The sequence below is a fragment of the Natator depressus genome, chromosome 6 (assembly GCF_965152275.1).
Source record: "Natator depressus isolate rNatDep1 chromosome 6, rNatDep2.hap1, whole genome shotgun sequence".
In the NCBI taxonomy this organism is placed as follows: Eukaryota; Metazoa; Chordata; order Testudines; family Cheloniidae; genus Natator; species Natator depressus.
The window spans coordinates 100,610,784-100,638,199 of record NC_134239.1 but is presented as its reverse complement, the minus strand read 5'-3'; the positions used below and the strand labels follow the sequence as shown (position 1 = coordinate 100,638,199).

The 27,416-nt window shown below is 42.2% G+C and overlaps 1 protein-coding gene across 6 annotated transcripts in view; it reads left to right on the top strand.

Moving 5' to 3' along the window:
• The first annotated feature begins 6,709 nt into the window (after window positions 1–6,709).
• Window positions 6,710–27,416, top strand: part of TTC7B (tetratricopeptide repeat domain 7B) — a 331,494-nt gene continuing 310,787 nt past the window's right edge. The window contains exon 1 of one of the 6 annotated variants that reach the window (XM_074956116.1): window positions 6,710–7,129. In XM_074956116.1, the coding sequence (XP_074812217.1) occupies window positions 7,009–7,129 (121 nt within the window). In that variant the 5' untranslated portion in view covers window positions 6,710–7,008. Of the gene's footprint in view, window positions 7,130–26,386; window positions 27,157–27,416 lie in introns of those variants that run through there. The other 5 variants (XM_074956115.1, XM_074956113.1, XM_074956114.1 and 2 more) reach the window with 5 other exon arrangements.

Here is a 27,416-nt window from a genome sequence, read left to right as displayed (position 1 = left end):
TTGCAAAACCCCTGTTCCAATTTGAGCTATTTATTATCCAAATGGCCTTTAGAAAGAGAATGTTTCTGATAATTTCCAACGTACAGTACAGAATGTCAAAATTTCTGGCATCTTTATAGAAAAATCTAAAATAGCAAAGTTTTTGTGTAGAATTTGAGAACACTGTCTATATTAACTTGGGTGTATTTAGATTTTACCACCAGTTTTATTTTCCATAATAAAACATCTAATGGAGTTCACTGAGGAAAATGTACTTTATTCTCTTAAGTGTTTGTTTTGTTAAGTTCATTAAGGTACCAAAACAGATTATCACTGTATTTTTGTTGTTCTAAATTCACAGCAACTCGAACACACATTTTATTTGTTTCATAGGATTATACTGGACAATGGGAGTATTTTGGTTTGAATATTGACCACAGGTTTTGGAGGAGGGTGAGTTATATAACAAGTTGGTTGAGTGATGATTCTGCATCACTGGCATCCTTAAATAAATCACAGAAGCACACTGTTCATTGATCGCCACTTAGTTAAGATATAATCTTATATGTATCCTAATTGTTCTATTCAACTATCCTCCAAAAAACAAAACAAAACGAGGTGCATGTTTGCAAGGCATTTTCAGAGGCGAGCCCTCAGATCTAAAACTTGCTTCTCAAATTCTCAGCCCAAGTTTGCTTGCCTTTATGGCTTGGCATAAGGCCATTTTCTCTCAGCTTTTTTTGTGTGTGTATGTATATAGTTTAATGATGGATGAGTCTTCCAGCATTGACAGTGATCAGTAATATTTAATTGTTTAATGTCCAGCTGTTATGTGATTGTTGCTTTCATCCATTAATAAAATAAACAATGGGCCCTCCACTATGGCCTTGTCTTCATTTAGAAAAAGTGTATGAAATCAAATTAACTAAGGGTACGTCTACACTTAAAACACTGCATCGGTACAGCTGCATCAACGCAGCTGTGCCACTCTAGGGCATAAGTGAAAATGCTCCTACATTGATGGGAGAGCTTCTCCCACCGGCAGTTAATCCACCTCCCCGAGAGGTGGCAGTTATGTTGATGGGATACAGCTCTTCTGTCGATATAGTGCTGTCTACACAGGGGGTTAAATCAATATAACCACGTCATTCAGGGGTATGGATTTTTCATAGTGTAGTGTAGACCTGGCCTAAGACTGGTCTTTACTTGACCTGTTAACTCATGTGAAATCTACAGACTGGCTTGTCTTCACTACAATTTTACCTTGAGTTATCTAACTCAAGAACACATCTTTTTTTCCTAGTTAAGAGAAGAACTAAGTGTGCGAGCATGCACTTCAGTGATAACATACTAAATAGGTTACTTCTAGATATCAAATACATTTTTTTTTTCAGAAGAACAACAAAAAGCAAATAGGACCATGCAGATGGCAAAGCATATCCTGGATCAGCCCTCCCTCCTCCTTACAATAATATTTTGTAAGCTAATAAGCTCCAGATACAAACATTTTTGATGGATATGGGTCATCTACAGTGGAATCCACTTATAGTGATTTTAATTATAGTGAAATTCTGTTTATGATGCAGTAAATATTCCAAAGTTTCAATGCATTTTGAAGTATTTTCACTCCTTTTTTAGACAGAAGTTTAACTTCATTAAGTGGGTTCTGCTGGGCTAATACATTTTTACTGATCTGTCATGTAAATATTTTTATGGCAATTCTCTTGACAAGAATAGTTTTTGGTGAAGCAATGCTAATAAAATGTTACTAGAAAAAAGTTAGAAAATGCCTAATGATTTTCATAAATCTATGAACAACAAATTCTTTTGGAATGTCAACATGTTAATTTTCAACTTTCTTTGTGGCTAGATCAATAACATGTTTAAAATTATCCCTCTTACTACCCCTCTACTCCTGATTCCTATTTTAATTATTCTGCTAATTATATCTCCAGCTATGCACCATTCTAAGGTCAGTGTAAATAGTTCTGGGCTCTTGACATTACACCAAAAAGAGTCATACTCCATCATTTCCTCTATGCTTTGATTGTGTTTTATCCATCTTTCCTCCTCTCTGTCACACTTCATTTTGCATCTTGAGGCAGAGAGAGACAGAAATTCAAAGAGAATTAACAGAACAGGCCATTATCAAGTGATCCATCCCTATCGTCCAGTCCCAGCATCTGGCAGTCAGAGGCCTAGGGTCACCATTGATTTATACAGTGACATTATGATATTGTCTGTCTTATTATCCATCCCTTTTCTAATGGTTCCTAACAGTGTTAGCTTTTTTGACTCCTGCTGCACATTGAGCAGATATTTTCAGAGAACTAGCCACAATGACTCAAAAATCTCTTTCTTGTGTGGTAACAGCTAATTTAGACCCCATCATTTTGTATGTATAGTTGGGATGATGTTTTCCAATGTGCATTACTTTGTGTTTATCAACACTGAATTTAATCTGCCATTTTGTTGCCCAGTCACCTAGTTTTGTGAGATCCCTTTGTAGCTCTTTGCAGTCTGCTTTGTATTTAACTATCTTGTGTACTTTTGTATCATCTGCAAACTTTGCCATTTGACTGTTTACCCCTTTTCCCAGACCATTTATAAATATGTTAAACATTGCTGATCCCAGTACAGATCTCTAGGGGACACTGCTATTTATTTCTCTCCATTCTGAAAACTGACTACAATTTGTTTCCTGTCTTTTAATCAGTTACTGATCCAGGGGAGGACTTTCGCTCTTATCCCATGAGGGACCTTATCAAAGGCTTTCTGAAAGTCCAAGTTTACTATATCCACTGGATCATTTTTGTTCACATGCTTGTTGACACTCCTGCCACCACCAAAGATTTCAAACAGATTGGTGCGGCATGACTTCCTTTTACAAAAGCTGTGTTGACTTTTCCCCAACAAACTGTGTTCATCAAAGTGTCTGATAATTCTGTTCTTTACTATAGTTTCAAACAATTTCCTGGAACTAAAGTTAGGCTTACTGGCCCGTACTTGCCAGGATTGCCTTTGGAGAGTTTCTAAAAAATTGGTGTCATCTTAATTATCCTCCAGTCATCTAGTACAGAAGCTGATTTAAATGATAGGATACATACCACACTTAGTCGTTCTGCAATTTCATATTTGAGTTCCTTCAGAACTCTTGGGTGAATACCATCTGGTTCTGGTGACTTACTATTATTTATTTGTTCCAAAACCACCTCTATTGACACCTCAATGTGGGACAGTTCCTCAGATTTGTCACCTAAAAGGAATGGCTCAGACATGGGAATCTCCCTCACATTCTCTGCAGGGAAGACCGATGCAAAGAACTCATTTTGCTTCTCTGCAATGGCCTCATCTTTCTTGAGTGCTCCTTTAGCACCTTGGTCGTCCAGTAGCCCTATTAATTGTATGGCAGGCTTCCTGCTTCTCATGTACTTAAAAATGTTGTTGCTGTCAGTTTTTGAGTCTTTTGCTAGTTGCTCTTCACATTCTTTTTTGGCCTGCCTAATTATACTTTTACACTTCACTTGCCAGAGTTTATGCTCCTTTCCATTTTCCTCAGTAGGATTTGACTTCCAATTTTTAAATGATGCCTTTTTGTCTTTAACCGGTTCTTTTACTCTGTTTAGTCATGGTAGCATTTTTTGATTATCTTATTCTTTTTAATTTGGGGTATACATTTAATTTGAGCCTCTATTATGGTGGTGTCACTTTTAACATACTACCCTGCTCCAAAGTGGAGATGTCAACTTTCCCCAATTCCTTCAAAAGGTAAAACACTGCAATTTATTTCTCTTGTGCATGAATCTGCTTGGAGATGAGATTTGCATTAGTGACACACATACACTGTAGACAAAATATTAAACAAATTCCCTCATGTATCCAGCCCTTTTCTAGTGATGGGTGTAGCTCTATCATGTTCACATTTAACAGTCCTAATTGTACAACAGCTCCCAGAGAGTGACTGATGGTTGTACAATTCTTCTAGAGGTTGAAAATCACAATTTAAGGGGTTTGGAGAATGGGAAAGGCTGTTCTTCCATAAGCACAGCAGCCATGTAGCAAATGTAGAATTGTCTCAAATTTTGGTGAATTTAGTTGCTAGATAAATTTAATCCTGAGTCTGGTGATCTTGAAAAGTTCAGAGATTGAAGTTTTCTAATCACAAGTCTTCTAACAAATGCAGTGGCAGCTATAATAATAGCACCTGTATTGCAGTTTACATCTTCAAATCCAAAGACAAATGTTGACTAATTCTCACAAACCCCATGCAGTACTTAGGTATTACTTCCTTTATACAGAGAAAAAAACTGGGGCTATGTCTACACTACCGCAGTAAGTTGACCTACGCTATACAACTGCAGCTACGTGAATAATGGAGTCGATGTACCTTAGGTTGAGTTACCGCGCGGGTGGGGTGGGGGGAACTTAACTTACCTTACTCTCCTCGTTGGGGGTAGAGTACAGGGGTCAACTGGAGAACGATCTGCTGTCAATTTGGCAGGTCTTCACTAGACCCACTAAATCGACCGCCGGTGGATCGAACTCAGAGTATCGATCCTGGCTGTAGTGTAGATGTAGCCTGAGCCACAGAAGAGTTAAATAACTTGCCCAAGGCCACACAATGCCTCATTGACAGAGCAAGGATTAAAATTCTGGAGTGCCTGGCTTCAGGTCCTGTGCTCAGTGCATTACAATTAGATCATGCTTTGTCTCATTATAAACTCCCAACTGTATTGTTAATGGGCCTTAGCTTTGTTGTGGGGGGAAGAGAATGGCAGAGTGGGAGGAGAATGGGGTTTCTGGCACATTCAGTCCTTGTTTTTTCTGCTGAGACTAAATGGAGGTTACTCTTGACCATGGTGGTGGTGTTTTTGTGTTATGGATGCATTTATGTGAAATTGGACTGAGATTACCGATTCACTTTGCATTGACCACAGGGAGGCCTAAGGCATTGTTCTGGGGCTCAAAAGATATGTGTGATTTCCAGCTCTTCCACAGACTTCCTGTGTCACCTCTGGAAAATCACTTTAGATCAAATTTTCAGAAGTAGCAACTGTGTTTAGATAACTCCATTTAGGGGTTCACAGACTTTGCTCTCATTTTCAGAAGGCTGAGCACTCACAACGCTGACTTAATTAAGGGCTAGAGGTATTCTGCACCTCTGAAAATGAGGCCAGGATGTCCACGTTGAGCACCCTAAAAAGGGAGTCACCTGACAGTGGCCATTTTTTTAAAAACTCAGCTGTCAATGTGTGTGTGTTGAACAAATTATTTGCCAAAAAGAAAAAAGCAGTTTCAGGTTGACACACTATTCTCAGAATTGTCTAATAGTTTTGACTGAATTGATTTTGTTTTGAATGTTTTGACACACAAAACAACCTGTTTTGATGTTTAGTTTCAAAATGTAATCTTGTTTTAAAATTTATTTAAAGAACCAAAAAAAGTAAATACCTTGTTCTGACTTTAGTTCAAGGACTAGGAAAGATGGAGAAGTCTTGCCCCCTCATATTTCAGACTCCTCCACCAATTTACATAATTCCAAGACTCATTCCTCTAACTCATAAATTATTCGCAAAAAGAAAAGGAGTACTTGTGGCACCTTAGAGACTAACCAATTTATTTGAGCATGAGCTTTCGTGAGCTACAGCTCACTTCATTGGATGCATACTGTGGAAGCTGCAGAAGACATTATATACACACAGAGACCATGAAACAATACCTCCTCCCACCCCACTCTCCTGCTGGTAATAGCTTATCTAAAGTAATCATCAAGTTGGGCCATTTCCAGCACAAATCCAGGTTTTCTCATTATCCCAACTTGATGATCACTTTAGATAAGCTATTACCAGCAGGAGAGTGGGGTGGGAGGAGGTATTGTTTCATGGTCTATGTGTGTATATAATGTCTTCTGCAGCTTCCACACTATGCATCCGATGAAGTGAGCTGTAGCTCACGAAAGCTCATGCTCAAATAAACTGGTTAGTCTCTAAGGTGCCACAAGTACTCCTTTTCTTTTTGCGAATACAGACTAACACAGCTGTTACTCTGAAACCTGTCATAAATTATTGGCTGCCTTGCCTATTCTTAGCCCTTCTTCCCCCAGTAATCCATAATTTCAAGACCAACCCCTTTTCCACTTGATCAGCTGAAGCATTCCTGACCTCTTCTCCCCCCACCCCCTTTCGGGCACTTCACTTTAGTTCTTAGCCTCCTTCCATTCTTAGACCCCTTCTCTCCGACCGCTGAGCGGCCTCCTCCTCCTGCTGCCGGCGCGGGGCTGCCCGCTAAGCAAATCCCCGGCCCGCTGGCTCCGCTGCAAAGCTGCCCCGCTCCCCAACTCGTCTCTCTACGGCTGCTGCCCTCTACCCCCAGGGGCGCGCTCCGCCTTCCAGGTCCTCTTCCACCGCAGCTGTAACGAGAGCAGGGCCGCTTTGTGCCCCTGCACGGGGCGGGGGGAGACACCTCAGCCTGCGCAACAAGCGCCTCCCGCGCGTTCGGCGGGGGAGGGTGGGGAGCGGGGCAGGCGCGTGAGCGCGTTGCACGCGGAAGAAGGGGGCCCTGAGGACAGGGGCGGGCTCGCACACTGAGGGGGCGGAGCCCAGCAAAGGCTCAGGTTCGCTCTGCGGTGGGCGGCAGGAAGAGGCGTTAGCCGCGGCGCAGGCCGGACTGACAGACAGGGGAGGGGGCTCTAGTGCAAGGACACGTTTAGAGCCCGACCCTCAACGGCCAGCTGCCGTTTCCCTGGCCCCGGGGGCAGGCGCGGGAGCTCGCGCAGCACAGCGCGGCCGGGGGGGGCCTCTAACGCTCTCTGTCCACCCGCCGCTTTCAGCAGCCCGCTAAGGGAGCTGAGCGGCCTGACACTGCCCACGTCCCCTGCAGTCCCGCGGCGGCCCGCCAGGGGGCGCTGCTCCAGGCGTTCGGCGCCCTGCGCTCGGGTCGCGCAGCCCTCACGTTCCCCCACCCTCACTGCCGCCGCCGCCGCCGAGGAAGCGCCCGTGCCGCCGCCGCCGCCCCCCGGGGACTCCGGCCATGGCCACGAAGAAGGCGGGCTCGCGGCTGGAGACGGAGATCGAGCGGTGCCGCTCCGAGTGCCAATGGGAGCGGATCCCCGAGCTCGTCAAGCAGCTCTCGGCCAAGCTCATCGCCAACGGTGCGCGGCCGAGTCGGGTCGGCATGGGGCGGGCGGAGGGGACGGGAAGCTGGTGGCCACCAGCGCGGCCTCTCCTGGGGGTGTGGCGCCTGGGGCCGGCAGGTGCAGCGGGGAGGGGAACTGCTCGTGGGGCGGAGCGGGCAGAGGGAATGAATGAGCGAAGGGGGAGGAGGCGCTTCGCCCGCGCGGTGTCGTGGGGTAGGGGTGTCCTGCGCGCGCGCTGGGGCGGGGCGGGGGTCCTGCATGCGCTGACGCTGTTGTTTACCCGGGGTGTTTGAGCCGTTGGTTCCTGAAGAGCTACGGGTGCGCGTGTGTTTGTAGTGCTAGAGCTATGCAGAAGTACACGGAGCAGCCCCCACCCCACTGCAAGGATGCGTGTCTTCTTCATGCTTGTGGTTATAGAATCATAGAAGACTGGGGTTGGAAGAGACATCAGGAGGTCGCCTAGTCCAACCCCCTGCTCAAAGCAGGACCAGCCCCAACTAAATCATCCCAGCCAGGGCTTTGTCAAGCCAGGCCTTAAAACCTCTAAGGATGGAGATTCCACCACCTCCCTCAGTAACCCATTTCAGTGCTTCACCACCCTCCTAGTGAAATAGTTTTTCCTAATATCCAACCTAGATCTCCCCCACTGCAACTTGAGACCATTACTCCTTGTTCTGTCATCTGCTACCACTGAGAACAGCCTAGATCCATCCTCTTTGGAACCCCACTTAAGATAGTTAGTTGAAGGCTGCTCTCAGATCCTCACCTCACTCTTGTCCTTGGGTAACAGGTGAGTTGTGGCCTCAGAGGAAGAAATAAAGTCTGTAGTTGCAATGAGGAGATTAGAATGGTGGGTAGAGGACTCTGCTTATGTTTATAAGGTGTAAATGGCTTTTACAGGGAGATCAGGTATTTCTCTGTATAAATTGGGTGAATACACTTCGAAATGGGAGCACACACCTTTTGCCCAAAGTGGTGTCCATTTGTGCTGATAGTCTGACAGGTTATCTTACGTTTTGAACTGTTGGTGAGACCCATTATTTTGAATCGTGAATGTTGTATTTTAAACTGGTGTTACATCTTGTGGGATATGCAGGTTGATAATGTACATGAAATTATTAAAACACTTCAGTTTATAATTCATGTAATACTTGGACAAGTTTGGGTTATTGGTAGAAATACAGTATTTTTAAATAACTTTTTTTTAAAAATCAGCCCTGAGAAATGTAGCACTACACATAAGACATTTTTGCATAGCATCTTGTACAAACTATCATTCTAATAAATATGTTGGAGTTAAATGGTTACAAAGTGCAATTTAAAAATTAGAGAAATTAAGAGACGAAGGGAGAAATAATGTATCATCTGATTTGAAAATAGCCCATGAGGCATCAAGACCTAGGAAAGCTGTTCCAATTGTCAAGAGATGTAGAGAGCAGGCTTCTGCACCAACAAAGATAAGATGCCTGTGTTTTGAAGCAGGTGTGCGTGTAGTGAACTTGGAGGGAATAAACAAATATGGTCTGTATGGTAGACTGGAGCTGTTTTGTGGAGGACTTGAAGTATGGTGATGTGGAACTTGGGTGGCTATAGAGAAGGTAGTTAAAATAGTGAAGGTGAACAGTGATAAAGGCATGGTTATGAGGCTTTCAGTTGTTCACGTGGAAAAGAGAAAAAACAAAACCTATCATCTGTGAGTGAACACTTTTCGCAAAACAATCACTCCATATCTGACCTCTCAGTCCTTGTCCTTTAAGAAAAACTGCACAAAACCTTCAAAAAGATGAGCCTGGGAACTTAAATTCATAACTCTGCTGGACACTAAGAAGGATAGACTTCTCAGACATTCTGGCTTTACGGTTCATTAGGACAACTTGTAACACACCCAGCTACCTACTGACCCTCCATTGTCATGACTGCAGAAGTGTTAATTGTCCATTGCATTTAAGTCCTACAACATGTGTGAACCCCTTATGCTTAACCGTCTGTCCTACATCACTTTTTATTAGTTTGAATGCTCTTATTTCCCTCTTCAGACTTGAAAAAGAGCTCTGTGAAGCTCATAAACTTGTCCCTTCCACCAACAGAAGTTGGTCCAGTAAAAGATATTCTCTCACCCACCTTGTGTGTGACATATCCTGGGACCATCATGGCTACAACAATACTGCACACAACAAATGTCACGGACAGTGTCTTAAATATAAAGGGAAGGGTAAACACCTTTAAAATCCCTCCTGGCCAGAGGAAAAACCCTTTCACCTATAAAGGGTTAAGAAGCTAGGATAACCTCGTTGGCACCTGACCAAAATGACCAATGAGGAGACAAGATACTTTCAAAAGCTGGAGGGAGGGAGAAACAAAGTCTCTGTCTGTCTGTCTGTGTGATGCATTTGCCGGGAACAGAAAGGAATGGAGTCTTAGAACTTAGTAAGTAATCTAGCTAGATATGCGTTAGATTCTGTTTGTTTACATGGCTGAGAAAATAAGCTGTGCTGAATGGAATGTAGATTCCAGTTTTTGTGTCTTTTTGTAACTTAAGGTTTTGCCTAGAGGGATTCTCTATGTTTTGAATCTAATTACCCTGTAAGGTATTTACCATCCTGATTTTACAGAGGTGATTCTTTTACTTTTTTCTTCTATTAAAATTCTTCTTTTAAGAACCTGATTGCTTTTTTCATTGTTTTTAAGATCCAAGGGTTTGGGTCTGTGTTCACCTAGGTAAATTGGTGAGGATTTTTATCAAGCCTTCCCCAGGAAAGGGGGTGTAGGATTTGGGGAGGATTTTGGGGGGAAAGATGTTTCCAAGCGGGCTGTTTCCCGGTTATATATCTGTTAGACGCTTGGTGGTGGTAGCAATAAAGTCCGAGGGAAAAAGGAAAATAGTTTGTACCTTGGGGAAGTTTTAACCTAAACTGGTAAAAATAAGCTTAGGAGGTTTTCATGCAGGTCCCCACATCTGTAACCTAGAGTTCAGAGTGGGGAAGAACCTTGACAGACAGTGTTGCAGAAGAGATGATAGGCAGCTTTGCACACCACAGGGAATATGGGAAGAGGGAGAAATTTCAGGGTCAAGGATGACAGGAATACACACAGTGAAAGCAGTAAGTCTGTATCAAAGGGAGAGAGAAGAAAGATGGAGTTGGATGTTGATTTTTGTTTCTCTTGTTCAAGAGAAGCAATTCATTTTGAAGACATTTAGGTGAATGAACCTGATACTAAGCCATAAATTAACTAGTTAAAACAAAGGTTGAAAGGGGAGGAGTCATTAAAGGTGTTAGGTGAAGGTGATGTTCTGCTGGGTATCTTTACAATAAAAGCAGATGTTAATGTTAAAGATACAGTAAAAAGAAAGGATGGAAGGGAAAATAAGGCTTACAAGTGAACCTTATGGGACTCCGAAGAGAAGGAATCATCATTAGGTATACAGAGAGGAGTTTAATAGGAGCCTTTGCAGGACAGAAGGAACTATAACATTATTATAATTATTAAAGATTGGGCACTTAACAAAACAGGAGGGCTCCCTTAAGAGAGAGATCCTATATTCTGGGTTTAGTAAACCCGGGTCCCAAAAGTGTTTGTATCTTCAGTCAAAGCCCAGCAGCATGTACGAGTTACCAGAGCCTGGTCAAGGTGTGGTTGACTTCAGATCTATGGCTCTGGTAACTCATACATGCTGCTGGGCTTTGATTGAAGATACAAACACTTCTGGGATATAGGAGCTTTCTCTTAAGGGAGCCCTCCTGTTTTGTTAAGTGCCCAATCTTTAATAATGTTGTAAATGTATAATCTATTTGCAGCTGTAACTCTATTTTAATTAAGCTCTTGTTTTGGAATTTCTTTTGTTGTTTTAGACAACTTTTATGCGTGAAAAACTGATGTAGATAATAGTTTGCTACTTTTTGATGTAGATTATATTTATATAAAACCATAGGATTATGGACATGATTATAGAAGATGTGTTAGAGGAGAACAAAGAATTGGTTCCCATCCCTATTGGAATGGTGGAACCAATGGAGATAGAGAAACCTGCAGGGCCAATTACTAGAAGTAGGGCAAAATAGTTAGTTCAGGCTAATACAGTACCTTCAGAAGCGAAGTTGGAGATTAAGTCTCAGGAGCCACAGGGAGAGTCAAAAGAGGAAGTTAGCAATGCTGAAGCTGCTAGCAGTCTGCAGATAGGCAAAGGAAGTCCCAGGGTGGCATCACAGAAGGTGAAGTTAAGTGTCATGATAGAGGAGGCAGCTAGTGATGTAAAGAATAAAATGATTAAAGCAAAGGGGAAGGAGATATCCTCTCCTCTGTTAGTAAAAAATAATAAAAAAAAAATCAGAAATATTCTGTTATTACTCCTAGTCCCAAATGCCCTATTGCCACAACTAAAGTTGTACAGGCTAACATACTGGATTTAAAAAAAATGCAAAAATTGAATTAAGACATAGTAAAAGTAATCCAAAAGCTTTCCAAAACAAAAGAAAAAGGGCCGTTAACAGTAAATCCTTTGTACAAAAAAATAAAAGCAGCATTTGCAGGTAGTAAACAAAGTTCTCATGTATACAGGAGGTCCTTTCCCTGTATAGGTAGTTCCAGCTCACTTATGGAGGAAAATAATGTACATGGTTCATGACACTCCTACAGAAGAACACCAGGGAGTGGACAAAACTGTCCAGCATCTTGCATCTGTGGAATGGTGGCCACTTCTTAAAATGAATGTGCAAGAATATTGTAATAACTGTCTGGGATGTGCCCAAGCCAATCCAACTCCATCCAAAAGAAATGCGCCATTAAAATCTCAGGTGTATGAAGGTCCTTGGATGGCTTTGCAGATTGACTTTGTAGGTCCTTTGCCAAGGACTCAAAGAGGTAACCAATGCGTATTAGTAGTTGTCAGTCCTTTTTCAAAGTGGGTAGAGGCATTTCCTCTTAACGCCAATACTGCAAAAGCCACCGCCAAGGTCCTAGTAGAGTAAGTCTTCTCTCAATGGGGGATCCCTGCAAAGGTAAAATCAAACCAGGGATCACATTTCACTGGACAGTTCTTTAGGGACTGTCTTAAATTAATGGAAGTCCCTCAAAAACTCCACATCCCATACAGACCACAGTTATCTGGGTGATGAAACAAACCAATCAAACGATAAAAGTAATGTTAAGAAATGGTTAATGCCAGTGGACGTAACTGGGACACTCTCATGCCTCTAATTTTAATGGCATTTAACTGGCTGCATCTCCTAATAAAACACCCTTTGAAGTAATAACAGGCCAAACGATGTAATTACCAAAACATTTAATTTGGCACATTAGTGGCACTCAATTAAAAAAGATATAAATGAATATGTACCTGCAGAATCTGCAAGAACATTTAAATCAGGTCAACTTGCAGGTAGCTGCTAAATTGGGAAAATCCAGACAAAAGGCAAAGGCCTACTTTAACAAAATCCAAAAAAAGAATACTTGGAAAGTTAAAGACACAGTAATGCTGTTATCATATAAAGCACCAAAGCATAGGCTTGTAATCAATGAATCGGACCCTTCTGAGTCATTGGTAAACTCAGTTCAGCAGTGTATGAAATTAGGATAAAAAAGGCAAGTGTAATAAAAGCAAAATTTACCATGTTAATCAGTTAAAGCTGTATCAGTCATTCAGGTCGCAAAAGCAACTTCCTCCTCAGAACTTAAGTGAACATCATCCAACAAAATTGCAACAACTAAAGTCCAGCAGATTGCAACCATAAAATCAACATTAATATTTCTAGTTTACTTCACCCTTATCATTGCTCTGAGGGTAAAACTAAGCCAAAATCACAAATTTGAAACTGAACTGTTACAACCCCATAAAACCAGATGACACGGTCATGTTCAGTTGTCTGAACACGTAAAACAAAACATACCAACACAAAAAAAAATGGACTATTCTACTCAGCCCAAAACTAATCCACAGTCCTATCCCCTAGGCTAAGGAAATTAAAGGGAAAGATGTCACCTTTAAATATCAATTGGTTAAAGTAATCTTGTTGCCATCCAGTGGCTGGAAAAAAATTTGTCCCTTAAATAATAACTCAAAGGGGGAAGGATGTCAAACTTATACCTCCTCACCAACAAATGCAACTTCCCTAAAACACGAAATACCTTATGAAACTTAAAAAACCAAAGCCATTTCTAATAATCTAATAACGGGAGGAAGTTTAACCTTATATAAACTTAAATATAAGAAATAAAAACAATATAAAGCACTCATTATAGCTACTTTTTAGACCAAAGCAAAAAATATGTACTAAATGTAAATTTAAACTTAAGGTTTGAAATCCAATTATTAACTATAATTATAACAATCCAATACCAAATAATGTAACTTGTCCAGTGATAAACCCAGAACCTGCTAGTGGTTTCACTACAATGCCCATAATAGGGAAAGTAATTAATCAGGTTCCGGTTATGCATATTCCTGTAGTGTTAAATTTGTCTCATTAGTATCTAGAAAAATTTAGCTATTGTCAGCATACCAAAGTGGCTTCCCTTTTCCAAGTACAACTTGTGGATAGGATTGCAGCCTATCAACAACAAGTGCAAAATATTGTTCTGTTGGGGATGGATAATAAAATCCATAAACAACATACCTCAAGAAGAAAGTGTAGCTTAAATCTTCTTGAAAGTTTAGGATCCTTAACAGAACTATTTGATTCAGAAGTATCAATTTGAAACCAAGCGAATATGTAAAAAATTCGCAAACATATAAATTATGTGTTACAAAAGGAAGCCAACCAAGTGGTCAGTCCAATGTTACCGGAAATAAAGGGATTGTCACAGGAAAAGCAAAAAAAAAAACCCCACATATTTGAATTTATGCCAGCATTTATCAGTGATGCTATAAAAAAAAATGAAATCTGTGACACCTCACCCCAACCAAAATGGTTGTTCTCTTTCTAAAAATTGTATAATGGCACGATCCTTGTATGTCTCATTCACAGTCTCGTTACCAGTATTTAACCCAAACAAGAATATGTACAGGCAATTGGTAGCTGTCCATTCTATAGTTCACCTCAAAGGCGACATCTATAGGGAATGCATTAATGCACCTCCCTTGGTGGTCTATCACCCTCCAGCTCAGATCTGAAAAGTACCACAAATGGCCTGTTGCTCTAAAAAAGGGCCTTAGTATATTTGTAGGTGTAATGTGTTTAAAACAAACACTGTTCTGTGTGAACTGCAGAGAAAAAAATTACAAAATTCATTGTTGTCATGCCTGGAAAGGCTGACTAAGTGAAAAACTCCAACAGAAAGGGTAACCTATGCTGAAAATAGCCAATTTTGCGTGGTTACCGATATGGTCCCTTAAAGTGTCCCGTCACAAAGCCAATTTTTTGTTTTATTCCAAAGCAACTTTAATAGGGAATCAAGCTATTTCCTTTATTCCCACTTTTAAAAACATCACCATTATCCAGTCCAGTCCAGCCTATCAGGATTTAACTATCCAAAGTACACCCACCTTTCTTGTCTACATTCCCCCACTAGGGTTACAGTTAAAGTCATTATTGGCTTGTAAAAAACCGCACCTCATACAAATCACTAACGATATGGACAAAGCCAAACAAGCTATTACCCAGTTAACAAATAAGGGTAATAAGCCTGCAACAACTCCTGGGGAAAATTTTGAATAAAAAAAATGGGTTATTATCTAAGGAATTGCAATTGAAATTATATTCTTGTTTTAGATTGCAGTATAAATCCAACAGGCCCAAGCAGAAACCTAAATGGGCACCAAATGTTAAGAATAATAAATATGTATACATGGTGCCCACTCCAAAAACATGCCAGGGTCCAAAATATCTTTTTAATACCCTTCCTCTACGCTGACTGAGGGAAAATGGTGTTAAAACTGTCCCCACAGATGCTTAACCACCTACATCCGTACCTATGTGGCAGGGTTCATTGTTGCAAACCACCCCGTCAAATGGGGGCGTGCAGTCTGTAGAATTAACCTGCTTGCTTGCATATGTATATCTTTTCTTATAGTTTAAGTATTTGGTTTATTGTAATACTTTTAATATAAATTTATAAATCTACGTTCAGCTGTAATGCAAGGGATCTACAGGCCATATCCTGTATGTTAAGCTAAGGCAAAGTTAGCATATCTAAGTCTGGAACCTTTCACCCAATTAGCAAAGTTGGCTTGCATGTGTCTGAAACCTTTCACCCAGAAAGCAAAGTCAACACCCACACACATATCTGAGACCTTCACCTAAATACATAAATAATGGTAGAATGGCATAGGGGGTTTCCAAGTCTTTACCCTCAAATGTAACAGGTACACCACAGGGAAAGAACCAAAATAACCGGGAAAACAAAAATAACGTGTATAATAGGAATCGGCAGTGTTTGGCACATGGCCCGCCAGGGTAAACCTCCTGGTGGGCTAGGCTGGTTTGTTTACCTGCAGCATCTGCAGGTTCGGCCGATCGCGGCTCCCATTGGCTGCGGTTCACCGCTCCAGGCTGCGGGAAGTGGCCCGGGCTGAGGGATGTGCTGGCCGCCACTTCCCACAGCCCCCATTGGCCTGGAGCGGTGAAACGCAGGCCGAACCTGCGAACACGGCAGGTAAACAAACTGTCCCGGCCTGCCAGGGTGCTTACCCTGGCAGGCTACGTGCCAAACGTTGCTGATCCCTGATGTATAACCTAATGTCATTAATATGTGTGTACATGTCATCAGTATGTGCTGTGACAGGGTCAGGCCGGATGGCTACAGGAGAGTGATAGAGGGTAGATACATTAGCCCTAAATTAAGGAGGTCCCTTTTCCCTGAGTAAGATAATGGGCTGTTCCAGAACAATCAGGAAGTTGCTGGAACCAGTTATGGCAGGCAGGCTAATTAGGACACCTGGAACCAATTAAGAAGCTACTAGAGTCAATTAGGACAGACAGGCTAATCAGGACACCTGGTTTAAAAAGGATCTCACTTCAGTTAGCGAGGCACGTGCAGGGAGCTGGGAGCAAGAGGGCACAAGGAGCTGTGAGAGCAAGAAGGCATACTGCTGGAGGACTGAGGAGTACAAGCGTTATCAGAAATCAGGAGGAAGGTGCTGTGGTGAGGATAAAGAAGGTGTTGGGAGGAGGCCATGGGGAAGTAGCCCAGGGAGTTGTAGCTGTCATACAGTTGTTACAAGAAACGCTGTAGACAGCTGTGATCCACAGGGCCCTGGGCTGGAACCTGGAGTAGAGGGCGGGCCTTGGTTTCCCCCATCCCCCCAGCTCCCTATTGGGTACAGGAGGAGTTGACCTGGACTGGGGGTCCCACCAGAGGGGAAGGTTCCTGGCCTGTCCCCCGACCCACTAGGTGGGCCAGCAGAAACTGCGGGAATTGTTCTCCTTCCTTTTACCCCATGCTGGCCAGTGATGAGGTTAGCTGAGTGGATGGCAGGTTTGAGCCACTAGCAAAAGTGGCCAAACTGGGGGCTGCCGTGAATCTCTGTCAAGTGAATAACTTACAAGCTAAGTGTCAACAAATACTCAAAGGCACCAGTCATCAAAATGCTATGGTTGTGAGTGTGGTTAAATTAAATAGAACAAAAATAATAAAACAAATTGGGAATTACTGGCCAAGTCTTCTTTTACTTATTTATTTTTTAAATACAGTGTTACCAAAATAAATATGCATGATTTTGTAAAATTAAATACCTTTGGTTTCTCTATCTGTGATATCTCAATTGCACTTTGGCTAACTGAAAAGAACATCTTCTCTGTCAGATAAATATATGAAGTTTTTCAGTCCTATTAGTCTAGTTTTGGCTAACTAGAGAACGAACAGGGAGGTATGAGTCAGATTTTTCTTGTGACAGAAAACTAGCAAGACCCTTACCTATGAAGATAAGTTCTGTTTGTACATAATGTTCAGAGCTTTGAAATGTAAAGTGTTCGAATGCTAAATATTAAGTGTTCAGAGTGAGATCATGCTTTTCGTTTTTCCATTTCAAGGTGGTACAGAAGTTGGATTTTCTCTATTTTGAGCCAGTCTGAGTTGGCTGCCATTCTTAATTATTATTTGCAAATGGACAGGAAATGTGCTCATAGCTTATAAAACTACCGTGAATCCTGCATGGGCAAAAGTTACTTTAAAAATAGGCTTCTGCCCTCAGTAGCATGTGTAAAAGTGACCTGTCCATGGCTGCAGAAGGATCTAGTTTGAAAGTTGGAATTAAGAGGTTAGGAGCTTCTCACTGTTAATATTCTACTGAGACCTCTAGATCAGGATGCTGTAGCAGCAACTACCAATGGCTGGAATACTGTTGATTAGCAATTGCATGTAGCCAAAACTTGTCTCTGAAGTTATCTTTTTGATTGGAGAGTTGTTCTTAATGGTGACAGTCAACAGTGTTTTAAAAAAAAGTCAGACCCTCCAAAATTGTGAGATTGTCTTTAAAATCATGAGATCTTTAAAATATATTTTGGGTCCCTTTGATTTTACTTATGTGAGTTTTGAGCCTCTAATGTTCACACTTTCAAGCTTTTCTCCGCAATTATGAGGGCTAGACATTTTTTTTTTTTTAAAGCTGAGATTCTCACGTCAAATGACTCCTGGAACTGGGGCTCTCACAAAAACACTGAATATCATGATAGTCAAGGCCACTGGTAAGTTGCAAATTCATGACATTGTGTAGTGATGAAACAGGAGGTAGCTCAAAATAAATTATTACAATGGAATTTTATATCATGATTGTAGTTGCTCAAAAAAATCAAACCACACTTCCTCCAAACAGCAGTTTTTACAATTCTTTTTTATTGTTCATATTTTGGAAAGATAAGATCCATATAGTGTCAGTTTGGGAATACAACTGAGTGGATGAAGTGGTTACAGCTCATGGATTTCCCCTCATTTGCAGACCTGCTTCCAGCCCCATGTCACTGCTACTGAGAATTTGACTCTCCTGAATTGCACTGGGGTCTGTGGGTCTTGCTGAAAAACAACGTGATCCAGGGTACCAAAGAGGCAACCCTCTGTAGTTCAGATCCATTTTCTAGACACCTTAGTTGATGTGAAATGTCACACTGTATACAAAAGAGAGAAAACTTTCCACTGACGCCTTTCTAATGAGGTTGCATGCAGATGCCACAAATACAAAGTAAACACTTTGACAAATTGTAGCGCAAAAGAAACATTGCTTGCAGTTCTGTAGTTTGCCATTGCAGATATACAAAACATTTAACACCTTCTTTTTAATTTTCTAATCTATTTCTGTTAAGTTTCTTGCCTTCTCTTCCTTGCCTCATTTGTTTTGATCTGTCTGCCTTATTTCTTAGTTTGTGTGTGTTTGGGTTTTTTTGGCTCCCTTCCCTGGCTGCTGCCGCCACCTTCTCCTAGTGTTTTGTTTCATGTTAATCCTACTTTTCCTTATGTTTATCCTGCTTCATGTGGGAGCAGAGCAGTAAATTTGAAGTGGACAGAATATTTGTTATTTTCACTGTGCTGCTTCCATTGTACCTGGAGATTAGTAGGAAGTAAGGCTGTTTGATTAATTGTAGTTAACTCATGCGATTAAAAATAATCGCGATTAAAAAAATTAATTGTGATTAATCGCTGTTTTAATTGCATTGTTAAACCGTAGAATACCAATTGAAATTTATTAAGTATTTTGGATGTGTTTCTACATTTTCATATATATCGTATTCTGTGTTGTAACTGAAATCAGCGTATTTGAAAATGTAGAAAACATCAGTGATGAGCTGCCAGAAGCTGAAGATCCAGTTCCTTCAGTCACTCCGGGTCTTCGGCAGCACTTCAGCGGCAGGTTTTTCACTGGCTCTGGGTCTTCAGCGGCACTGAGTCTTCAGCGGCACTGAAGGACCTGCTGCTGAAGACCCCGGAACGAGTGAAGGGCCCGCTGCTGAAATGCTGCCGAAGGCGCGCAGTGCCTCCGGGTGAGTACAAATTCACAGGGGGAGCCGAGAGCTCGGGCAGGACAGGAGTGAGGGGAGCCAAGAGCTTGGGCGGGACGGGCAGGACAGGAATTTGCCCACCCCTTTAACAACCGGTTCTCAACCGGCTGCAAAATTTAACAACCGGTTCACGCGAACTGGTGTGAACCGGCTCCAGCTCACCACTGGAAAACATCCAAAATATTTAAATAAATGGTATTCTATTATTGTTTAACAGTGTGATTAATCGTGATTAATTTTTTTAGTCGCTTGACAGCCCTAGTAGGAAAGAAGAATGGATCTTGTCAATTTCAGTTTGTTTTGTTCCCATGTGGAGTAAAAGCCAAGAGGATCAGGGGCTTCTTGTGTGTCAGGAGCTGCCTACTCTGTTGTAAACTAATTCTTTATTCTCTTTCCACACAAATGAGAGGCAAATATTTTTCACTTATTTTGACTTTGTTTCAGAACATAACTGATGTAATAAGATGTGGAACAGAATTGCTGGTTCTCAGTAAATATCTTCTGCCTAAGAGAGATGATGGTAGTACTATTCAGATTGTGGCATCTTGATTTTGATAACTGGAGGGGAATATTGTGAGTTGTGACAAGATATCTGTGCTTCCAAACAAACTGTGGAAGTAGTGGATGACTTAATCTATCTAGGCACTAAACTGTCATCAAATTGGCGCAGCCAGTCACACACCCTAAGGAAAAATGGTTTAGCAGCCTCATACGTGAAGGACTTACATAAGGTCTGGAGTCAAAGCAGGTGAAACTATATACAAAAGTGTGGATTTATCAAACCAATTCTTGCAGTCCTCTTATATGGATCTGAAACATGTACATTGCCTAAACAAGGTATCAGGAGACTGGAGGCATTTCATGTGCCTTGCCCCTAGCGACTACTGGGTATAAGATGGATTGACTTTATCAGATATAGGGATGCATTTTTGAAAACTGGCCTCGAGATAACTGAGAAATGGCCTGTAGAATTGGTATTTGAGAGTTGTCTGGCAGCCTCCTTTTGGTAGTCAGACCTGTTCACGACTCTTATAGACGGAGTTTTTAATGCCACATACAGTCATTTGCCACACATTTGCCTTTATAAAACCTCATTTTCAGTTGCTTGTAAGTTTGCTGAACTTTAAACATTCGGGCTGAATTTTTCCATGCTCGCTGTCTGATCATCTTCACTTAAAAGTTTTTGCTTGTTTCTAATTTGGATGTCTAGATTTAAATTCTAGCCGTTGGTTCTTGTTATGCCTTTCTCAGCTACTAGTATCTGCTGTTTTCTTCCTGTGAAGGTATAGGTACAATATAATCAAGTAATCTGTTGATCTTTTTCTGATTGCATCTTCGTTTCTCACTTTCCGGTATTTTTTCCAGCACTCCAATCATTTTTGTGGCTCTTCTCTGCATCCTCTCCAATTTTTTAACATCCTTTTAAAAATGTGGACAGTAGAACTGGATACAATATTCCAGTATCAGTCTCACCAAAGCTGTATTCAGGGGTAAAATCACCTCCTTCCTTTTCCTCCCCTCCAAGGATTGCATTAGCCTTTGTTCCCATAGTATGTTAATGGGGGCTTATGTTGCGTTGCTTGTCCACTATGACCTTAAATCCTTTTCAGAGTCGATGTTTTCCAGGATATAGTCTGCCTCCCCCAATCCTCCCCACACATTTACTGGATTTATGGCCAGCATTGTTAATTCCTAGATGACCATGCATGTATGTGGCAAACTCACAGCCAAACCAGGGCTGCTCAGTCAGGCTGCTGCTGCATGCCTGAGGGCTGACTCACTGCAGGCTCTGTTGAGTGCTGACTCACCACAGCACCTATCACTGAGCAGATCCTGGGTCAGATGACCACAGGCTCAGGTATTTCCACAACCTCACCAGAGTCTGAGCAACAGAGCTACCTGGCCAGGAACCTTTCTGCTGCCTTTCAGTACATCAGACTCCTGCCCCAGTCTTGCTTGAGCCCTGTCCTTTTCCCCCTTGCACTAGCCTCACTCCAGCGACATCACTGACCTGCTCTAGTCTTGCCGCCTCCTTCCTCCTGTGACAGATCCGTGGGGTACAACCTGGAACTGTGGGAACACTCCGCTCCCTTAACTCTTCAGCCTGCGGCTGTCTCTCACGATGCTTTGCTAGTGACAAGCAGCAAACCTCTCCAGGTGCTGTGATCACTCAGTCAACAACATGCAGGGACACACCTGGATAAGTTCCCACAGTATTCTTGCCAGCAAGTTAAAGAGGTATGGGCTGGATGAATGAACTATAAGGTGGATAGAAAGCTGGCTACAGCCTTGGGCTCAACAGGTAGTGATCAATGGCTCCATGTCTAGTTGGCAGCCAGTATCAAGTGGAGTGCCCCAAGGGTCGGTCCTGAGGCCGGTTTTGTTCAGTATCTTCATTAATGATCTGGAAGATGGCGTGGATTGCACCCTCAGCAAGTTTGCAGATGACACTTAACTGGGAGGAGTGGTAGATATGCTGGAAGGTAGGGATAGAATACAGAGGGCCCTAGACAAATTAGAGGATTGGGCCAAAAGTAATCTGATGAGGTTCAACAAGGACAAGTACAGAGTTCTGCACTTAGGACGGAAGAATCCCATGCACTGCTACAGACTAGGGACTGAGTGGCTAGGCAGCAGTTCTGCAGAAAAGGACCTAGGTGTTGCAGGGGATGAGAAGCTGGATATGAGTCAACAGTGTGCCCTTGTTGCCAAGAAGGCTAATGGCATTTTGGGCTGTATAAGTGGGAGCATTGCCAGCAGATCGAGGGATGTGATTGTTCCCCTCTATTCGACATTGGTGAGGCCTCATCTGGAGTACTGTGTCCAGTTTTGGGCCCCACACTACAAGAAGGATGTGGAAAAACTGGAAAGAGTCCAGCGGAGGGCAACGAAAATGATTAGGGGGCTGGAGCACATGATTTATGAGGAGAGGCTGAGAGAATTGGGATTATTTAGTCTGCAGAAGAAAAGAATGAGCAGGGATTTGATAGCTGCTTTCAGCTACCTGAAAGGGGGTTCCAAAGAGGATGGCTCTAGACTGTTCTCAGTGGTAGCAGATGACAGAACAAGGAGTAATGGTCTCAAGTTGCAGTGCGGGAGGTTAGGTTGGATATTAGGGAAAAACTTTTTCACTAGGAGGGTGCTGAGGCACTGGAATGGGTTACTTAAGGAGATGGTGGAATCTCCTTCCTTAGATATTTTTAAGGTCAGGCTTGACACAGCCCTGGCTGGGATGATTTAGTTGGTGATTGGTCCTGCTTTGAGCAGAGGGTTGGATTAGATGACCTCCTGAGGTCCCTTCCAACCCTGATATTCTATGATTCTGTGAATCTAAGTTGCATGAATGGTCTCTAAGGCAGTGGTTCTCAAACTTTAGCAACCCAAGAAACCCTGTTTTGATTAAAAAATTTTCAGGGACCCCCAAGCCCTCCTTTTCAGCTCCAGGCCCCGTCCCCACTCCACCCCTTCCCCCAAGGCTCCACTCCCTCCCCACCTCTTCCCACGCCCCCCCCATTCACTCCATCCACCCTCTCTCCATCGCTCGCTCTCCCCCCACCCTCATTTTCACCAGGCTGGTGGAAGGGCTTGGGGTGCAGGGTGCGGGCTCTGGGAAGGAGTTTGGGTGATGGGTGCCCCCCGCCCCCCGGGACATGCTGTCCGCTTCCGGAAGCAGCATGCGGCCAGGGCAGACCTGTCTTAGCCCTACTGTGCTGCCGGAGTTTTAGGCAAAAAAATCTCCTGGTTTGGCTTGAGTAGCCTATGGGAGATAGAGGGAGGAGGAGTTGATCAGCGGGGTCCGTAGACCCCCTGGAGTACCCTCGTGGACCCCCAGGTGTCCATGGACCCCAGTTTGAGAAACGCTGCTCTAAGCCATTAATCAACCATACACAGGAGAACAGCAGGAAATCCCCCTCGCTTTGCACCCCAGAAATGTACCACTTTACACTGATCAAGACCCTGTAGAACAGGGTGGATTTGATTTAAATCACTAGTCAGGAAGACTCGATTTAATCATGGATTTCTACATAAAGGTGCATTCTTGTTGGTTGTTACAGAATTAAGATGTATTCTTCACAACTCAGAGATAGGTGTAGGTTTCATTTTTAGAAGGTACACACTATACATGTTTAAACTCATTTATTTTGAAAACTTTTCAGATAAGTTTTACAGCTATATTAGAAAATGAATGATTGTTTGGTTATTTCATTTACCAAAGATAATTGAAGCAGATATTTATGAAGTCACTGGGAGGTGAACTATCTCCAATTCAACAGGTTAATCATTAATATTTGGAGGATTTTCTTGCCATGATGTATTAGAAGGAGAACATCACCAGCAGACATTTAAATTGTTTTGTGTAGGCTGGATTTTTTTTCTTCAACAGCAAACATATAATATTTTAACAAAACAAGCATATGAATTTTTGAATTAAGTTAAACATTCACGTTTTTTAAAATCAGGTTTGTTTTTGTTAAAACTGTTTTTAACTAAAATAGTTAAATGAAATTTTTAAAAAAAAAAAACAGAAATTAAATCGACTATGTCGGCCAGGTCAACATGAGAAACTTAAAATATTGGCTTCTGCAGTTAACTCAGGCGTCTTCACCTTCATTTTCCTGTTCGTTCATAATCTGGAAAAGAAGAACAAGCTTTCATGTCCCAAATTATTTTTCAGGTCCCAAATGATTTCTCAATTTGGAATGAATTAGTCCAAAGCAAGAAAATATTCTTTCTACACCGGCAGAAGAAGCTACTGCTGTTAAAAGTGAGATTATCACTTCAACGGTCTCTGAATCCAAGTGCCTAAGTGACTTCCACCAGTTCACTGGTGTGACTTTCTTTAAAACATCATCAGCAAACATATATTTCTTGAATGGTTAATCTTAAGCTCTGAAGTTTATTATAGTTGGCATTATGGAGGAATGATTGCTGGATGTCCATGTCATGGCCAACTCTTCTTCAGCAGTTAAGGTTTGACCCTGGTACCGAGCATTGAGAATATTTGCAAGAAAATGAACTGGAGATAGTGCTTGTCCCATTCGTTTTTTTAATGCTTGTAATTTTAACTCTGTCAGTGCATATTTCTCTTTTAAGATCTCACTCAGCTCCTTCCAAATTTCAACAGCATCAGCAATAAAACAGCTATTTCCCTGCATTTTGTTCAAGGCTACAGAAATAGGCTTCAGAGTACTTACTCAGCATGTGTTCAACATTTGTCTTAAGCCCAATGTTGAGAACTTTGGCTGTGACAGTGCCATCTTTTTTTTTCACGATTTTGTTCACAAACTGTCATCCGATTAAGCTAGTTCTTGATATAGTGCTCAAAAGAGTCCACTACTGAGTTCCATCGCATGTCTTGTGGGAGAGTTAGCTTGGTTCCTCCCACTTTTTTCAGAGCAGCTGCTGCAAAATGGTTGTTACAGAAGTACATTGCAGTTTGAACAACTTTAGCCTTTATTTCTGGAACACTGAAGTGTTTGGCTAGGAGGTGCATCAAATGAGCACTGCAACTGTATGTTATTAGCTTGGGACGCTCTTCTAAATAATTTCTTCTCATCTTTGATACATTTGCAGCATTGTCTGTGACCAAGCAGCGTTCCAGACGTTTGAATTTTTTTCACAGTTTGTTATAGCTTTTACTGCTGCTACTTGTAAGTATTTTGCTGTGTGTGCATTTCTTGATATATCAATTATTTCTGTAAGGAAGATATTCTCTTCTTCTGTTGTCACACAAGCACATACAACAGGATCATAGTGGACATTGCTTCACCCATCAAGACTCAGGTTAACAATTTTACCCTCTAGACCTTTTGCACACTGCTCAATTTCTCTTTCATACACTTTATCCTGCAGTTTGCCTGTGACATCTGCTCTGTTGGGTGGACTGTATTCTGGTCCTAATGTCTGAATCATGTTTATGAAGTGTGGGTTCTCAATCATATGGAAAGGAGTGATTGTTGCATAAACAAACTGGGCAATTTTTTTACCAATTACCTCTTTTTGTAATCTGCTGTTTCTTATCACAGACGTATCTATGGTTGTTTCTGGATGATGGAGTGTTTTTTTTCTTTTTGCTACAGGTGATATACTGTGGCTATGTGACATAAATGATGTGACTGAAACACTATCATTGGCAGATAACTCTGAAACTATAGAAAATGATGGTGATCTTGAAGGTGGATTGTCTTCTGAAACCTGTATGTTGAGGATGGATTCTCCTAAACAAAATAAGTCAATGCAGTTATTTAATTGTTGTTATCATACTGCTCATTTAGTATTACTCATTGCATTCACTGACACTTAGTACTTCCTTTTACAATTTCACCTTTAAAGTAAGATCTGCCTATTTCAGCCATTTATTTTTTTTATCACAACTGCATCTAAAATGGTACTACCATAGACTAATAACTATATTTTTTGCTCAAACATGAGAATTCAAGAATAGTCCAGAAGGAAGACAGGCCGTCCTTAAGATCCTGCATATTCAGGCATGTTCCTTTCATCATCTTCAACGCCGCTTCCTCCTGAGAAGGAATACGTCTCATGATGGTGTTTCATTCGGGAAACCAGGCCTTGTATTTCTTTGTTGCACTCTTTGCATTTTGCACACATGCCTGTCTTACTCACAGGTAGAGGAACTTCATTAAAATATTCCCAAACTGGCTCTCTTTTATGGTCTGCTGTCATAATAGGTTTTCTCTTCTCGTGAGAGAATGGGATGGTAGATCTCAAATCAATGAAGACTACACTCAGAAAGACCACATGACTTCTGAAATATGCTGCTCAAATGGTTTCCCTTTTGTTTCTACTGCCTGTCCCTCCCTTCCCACATTTATCTCCAGATCTCTTCTCCTTGTCCAGGAGGTAAAGGGCCTGCTACAGCTGGGAACGGTGGAGGAAGTTCCTTGTGGGTGAAGGAACAAGGAATTCTATTCCCGGTACTTTCTAATCCCAAAGGCCAAAGGCGGTCTAAGACCCATCCTGGACCTGCGAAACCTCAACAAATACCTAAAGAAGTTGAAGTTCCACATGCTCTCCCTGGCCTCCATCATACCCTCCCTGGATCCGGGAGACTGGTATGCCGCCCTCGACTTGAAGGATGCTTAGTTTCATTTAGTGATCTTCCATGGACACAGATGCTTCTTGCGCATCACAGTGGGATCGGACCACTACCAGTTTGCAGTCCTCCCTTTCGGCCTAGCAACAGCACCAAGGGTGTTTACCAAGTGCATGTCAGTGGTAGCAGCTTACCTCAGGCTTCGGGGTATTCAAATATACTTGTATCTCGATGACTGTCTGATCAAAGGCTGCACCAGGTCTCAAGTCTAATGGGACATTGCGGTGCGACAGGTCACGTGCCGGTCCTGGGCCTGTTGGTGAACTACAAGAAATCAACATTCTATCTGGTGCAAAGGATAGAGTTTATCGGAGTTTTGCTCGACTCCACCTGTGCCAGAGCTTTCCCATCACAGGAGAGGTTCCAGATGATGGTGGACTTCATCGCAGGGGATCTCTGCGTTCGCTCTAACCACAGCTGGGTACATCTGCATCTGCTGGGCCACATGGCAGCATGTACGTATGTCATCCACCATGCAAGGCTTCAGAATGTGACCCGTGCAGCTGTGGCTGGCGACAGTCTATTCCCAGTCCAGAGAGCACTTGCACAAGGTTGTTACTGTTCCACCAGTGATACTTACATCCATGCAGTAGTGGACCGACCCCAAGGCTGTCCTGGAAGGAGTTTCATTCGATAGCACATGCCACTCAGTCAAACTGATATTGGACGCTTTGGCCATTGGCTGGGGAGTGCATCTAGGTGAGCTACAGACCCAAGGGACATGATCCCCAGAGGAGATGACATTGCACATAAATGTCAAGGAGCTCAGAGTGGTACGTCTGGCCTGCGGGGTCTTCCTACTGCATCTGTCAGGCAAAGTGGTGAGAGTGTTTACGGACAATACGGCCTAGATGCTCTACACTCCAGAGGGTGCCAGAGCTGGTCCCCTACGGATACCACTGAGGGGAAAACTTCCGGCACCGGTGCATGTGGCAAGCACACACACCTAATATGGAATGGACACGAGTAACACTTCTAGAAGAACACCAGTTACGGAACAGGTAACTGTCTTTTTCCCAAATGCTTTAGACAAACTCACTGGTAAAGATAAAACATTAAAAGAAGTTTATTTATTACAGAAAGATTTAAAGTGATTATAAGTGGTCGGCATAAAGGTCGGAGATAGTTATCTAAGAAATAAAAAGTAAACACTCATTCTAAATCCTAAACTTTATCATTCTTAGTAAGATTTGAATCAAACAGTTTTTCTCACTTCATTGGATGTTACAGGCACATTACAATTCTTAATATACAGTCTAAA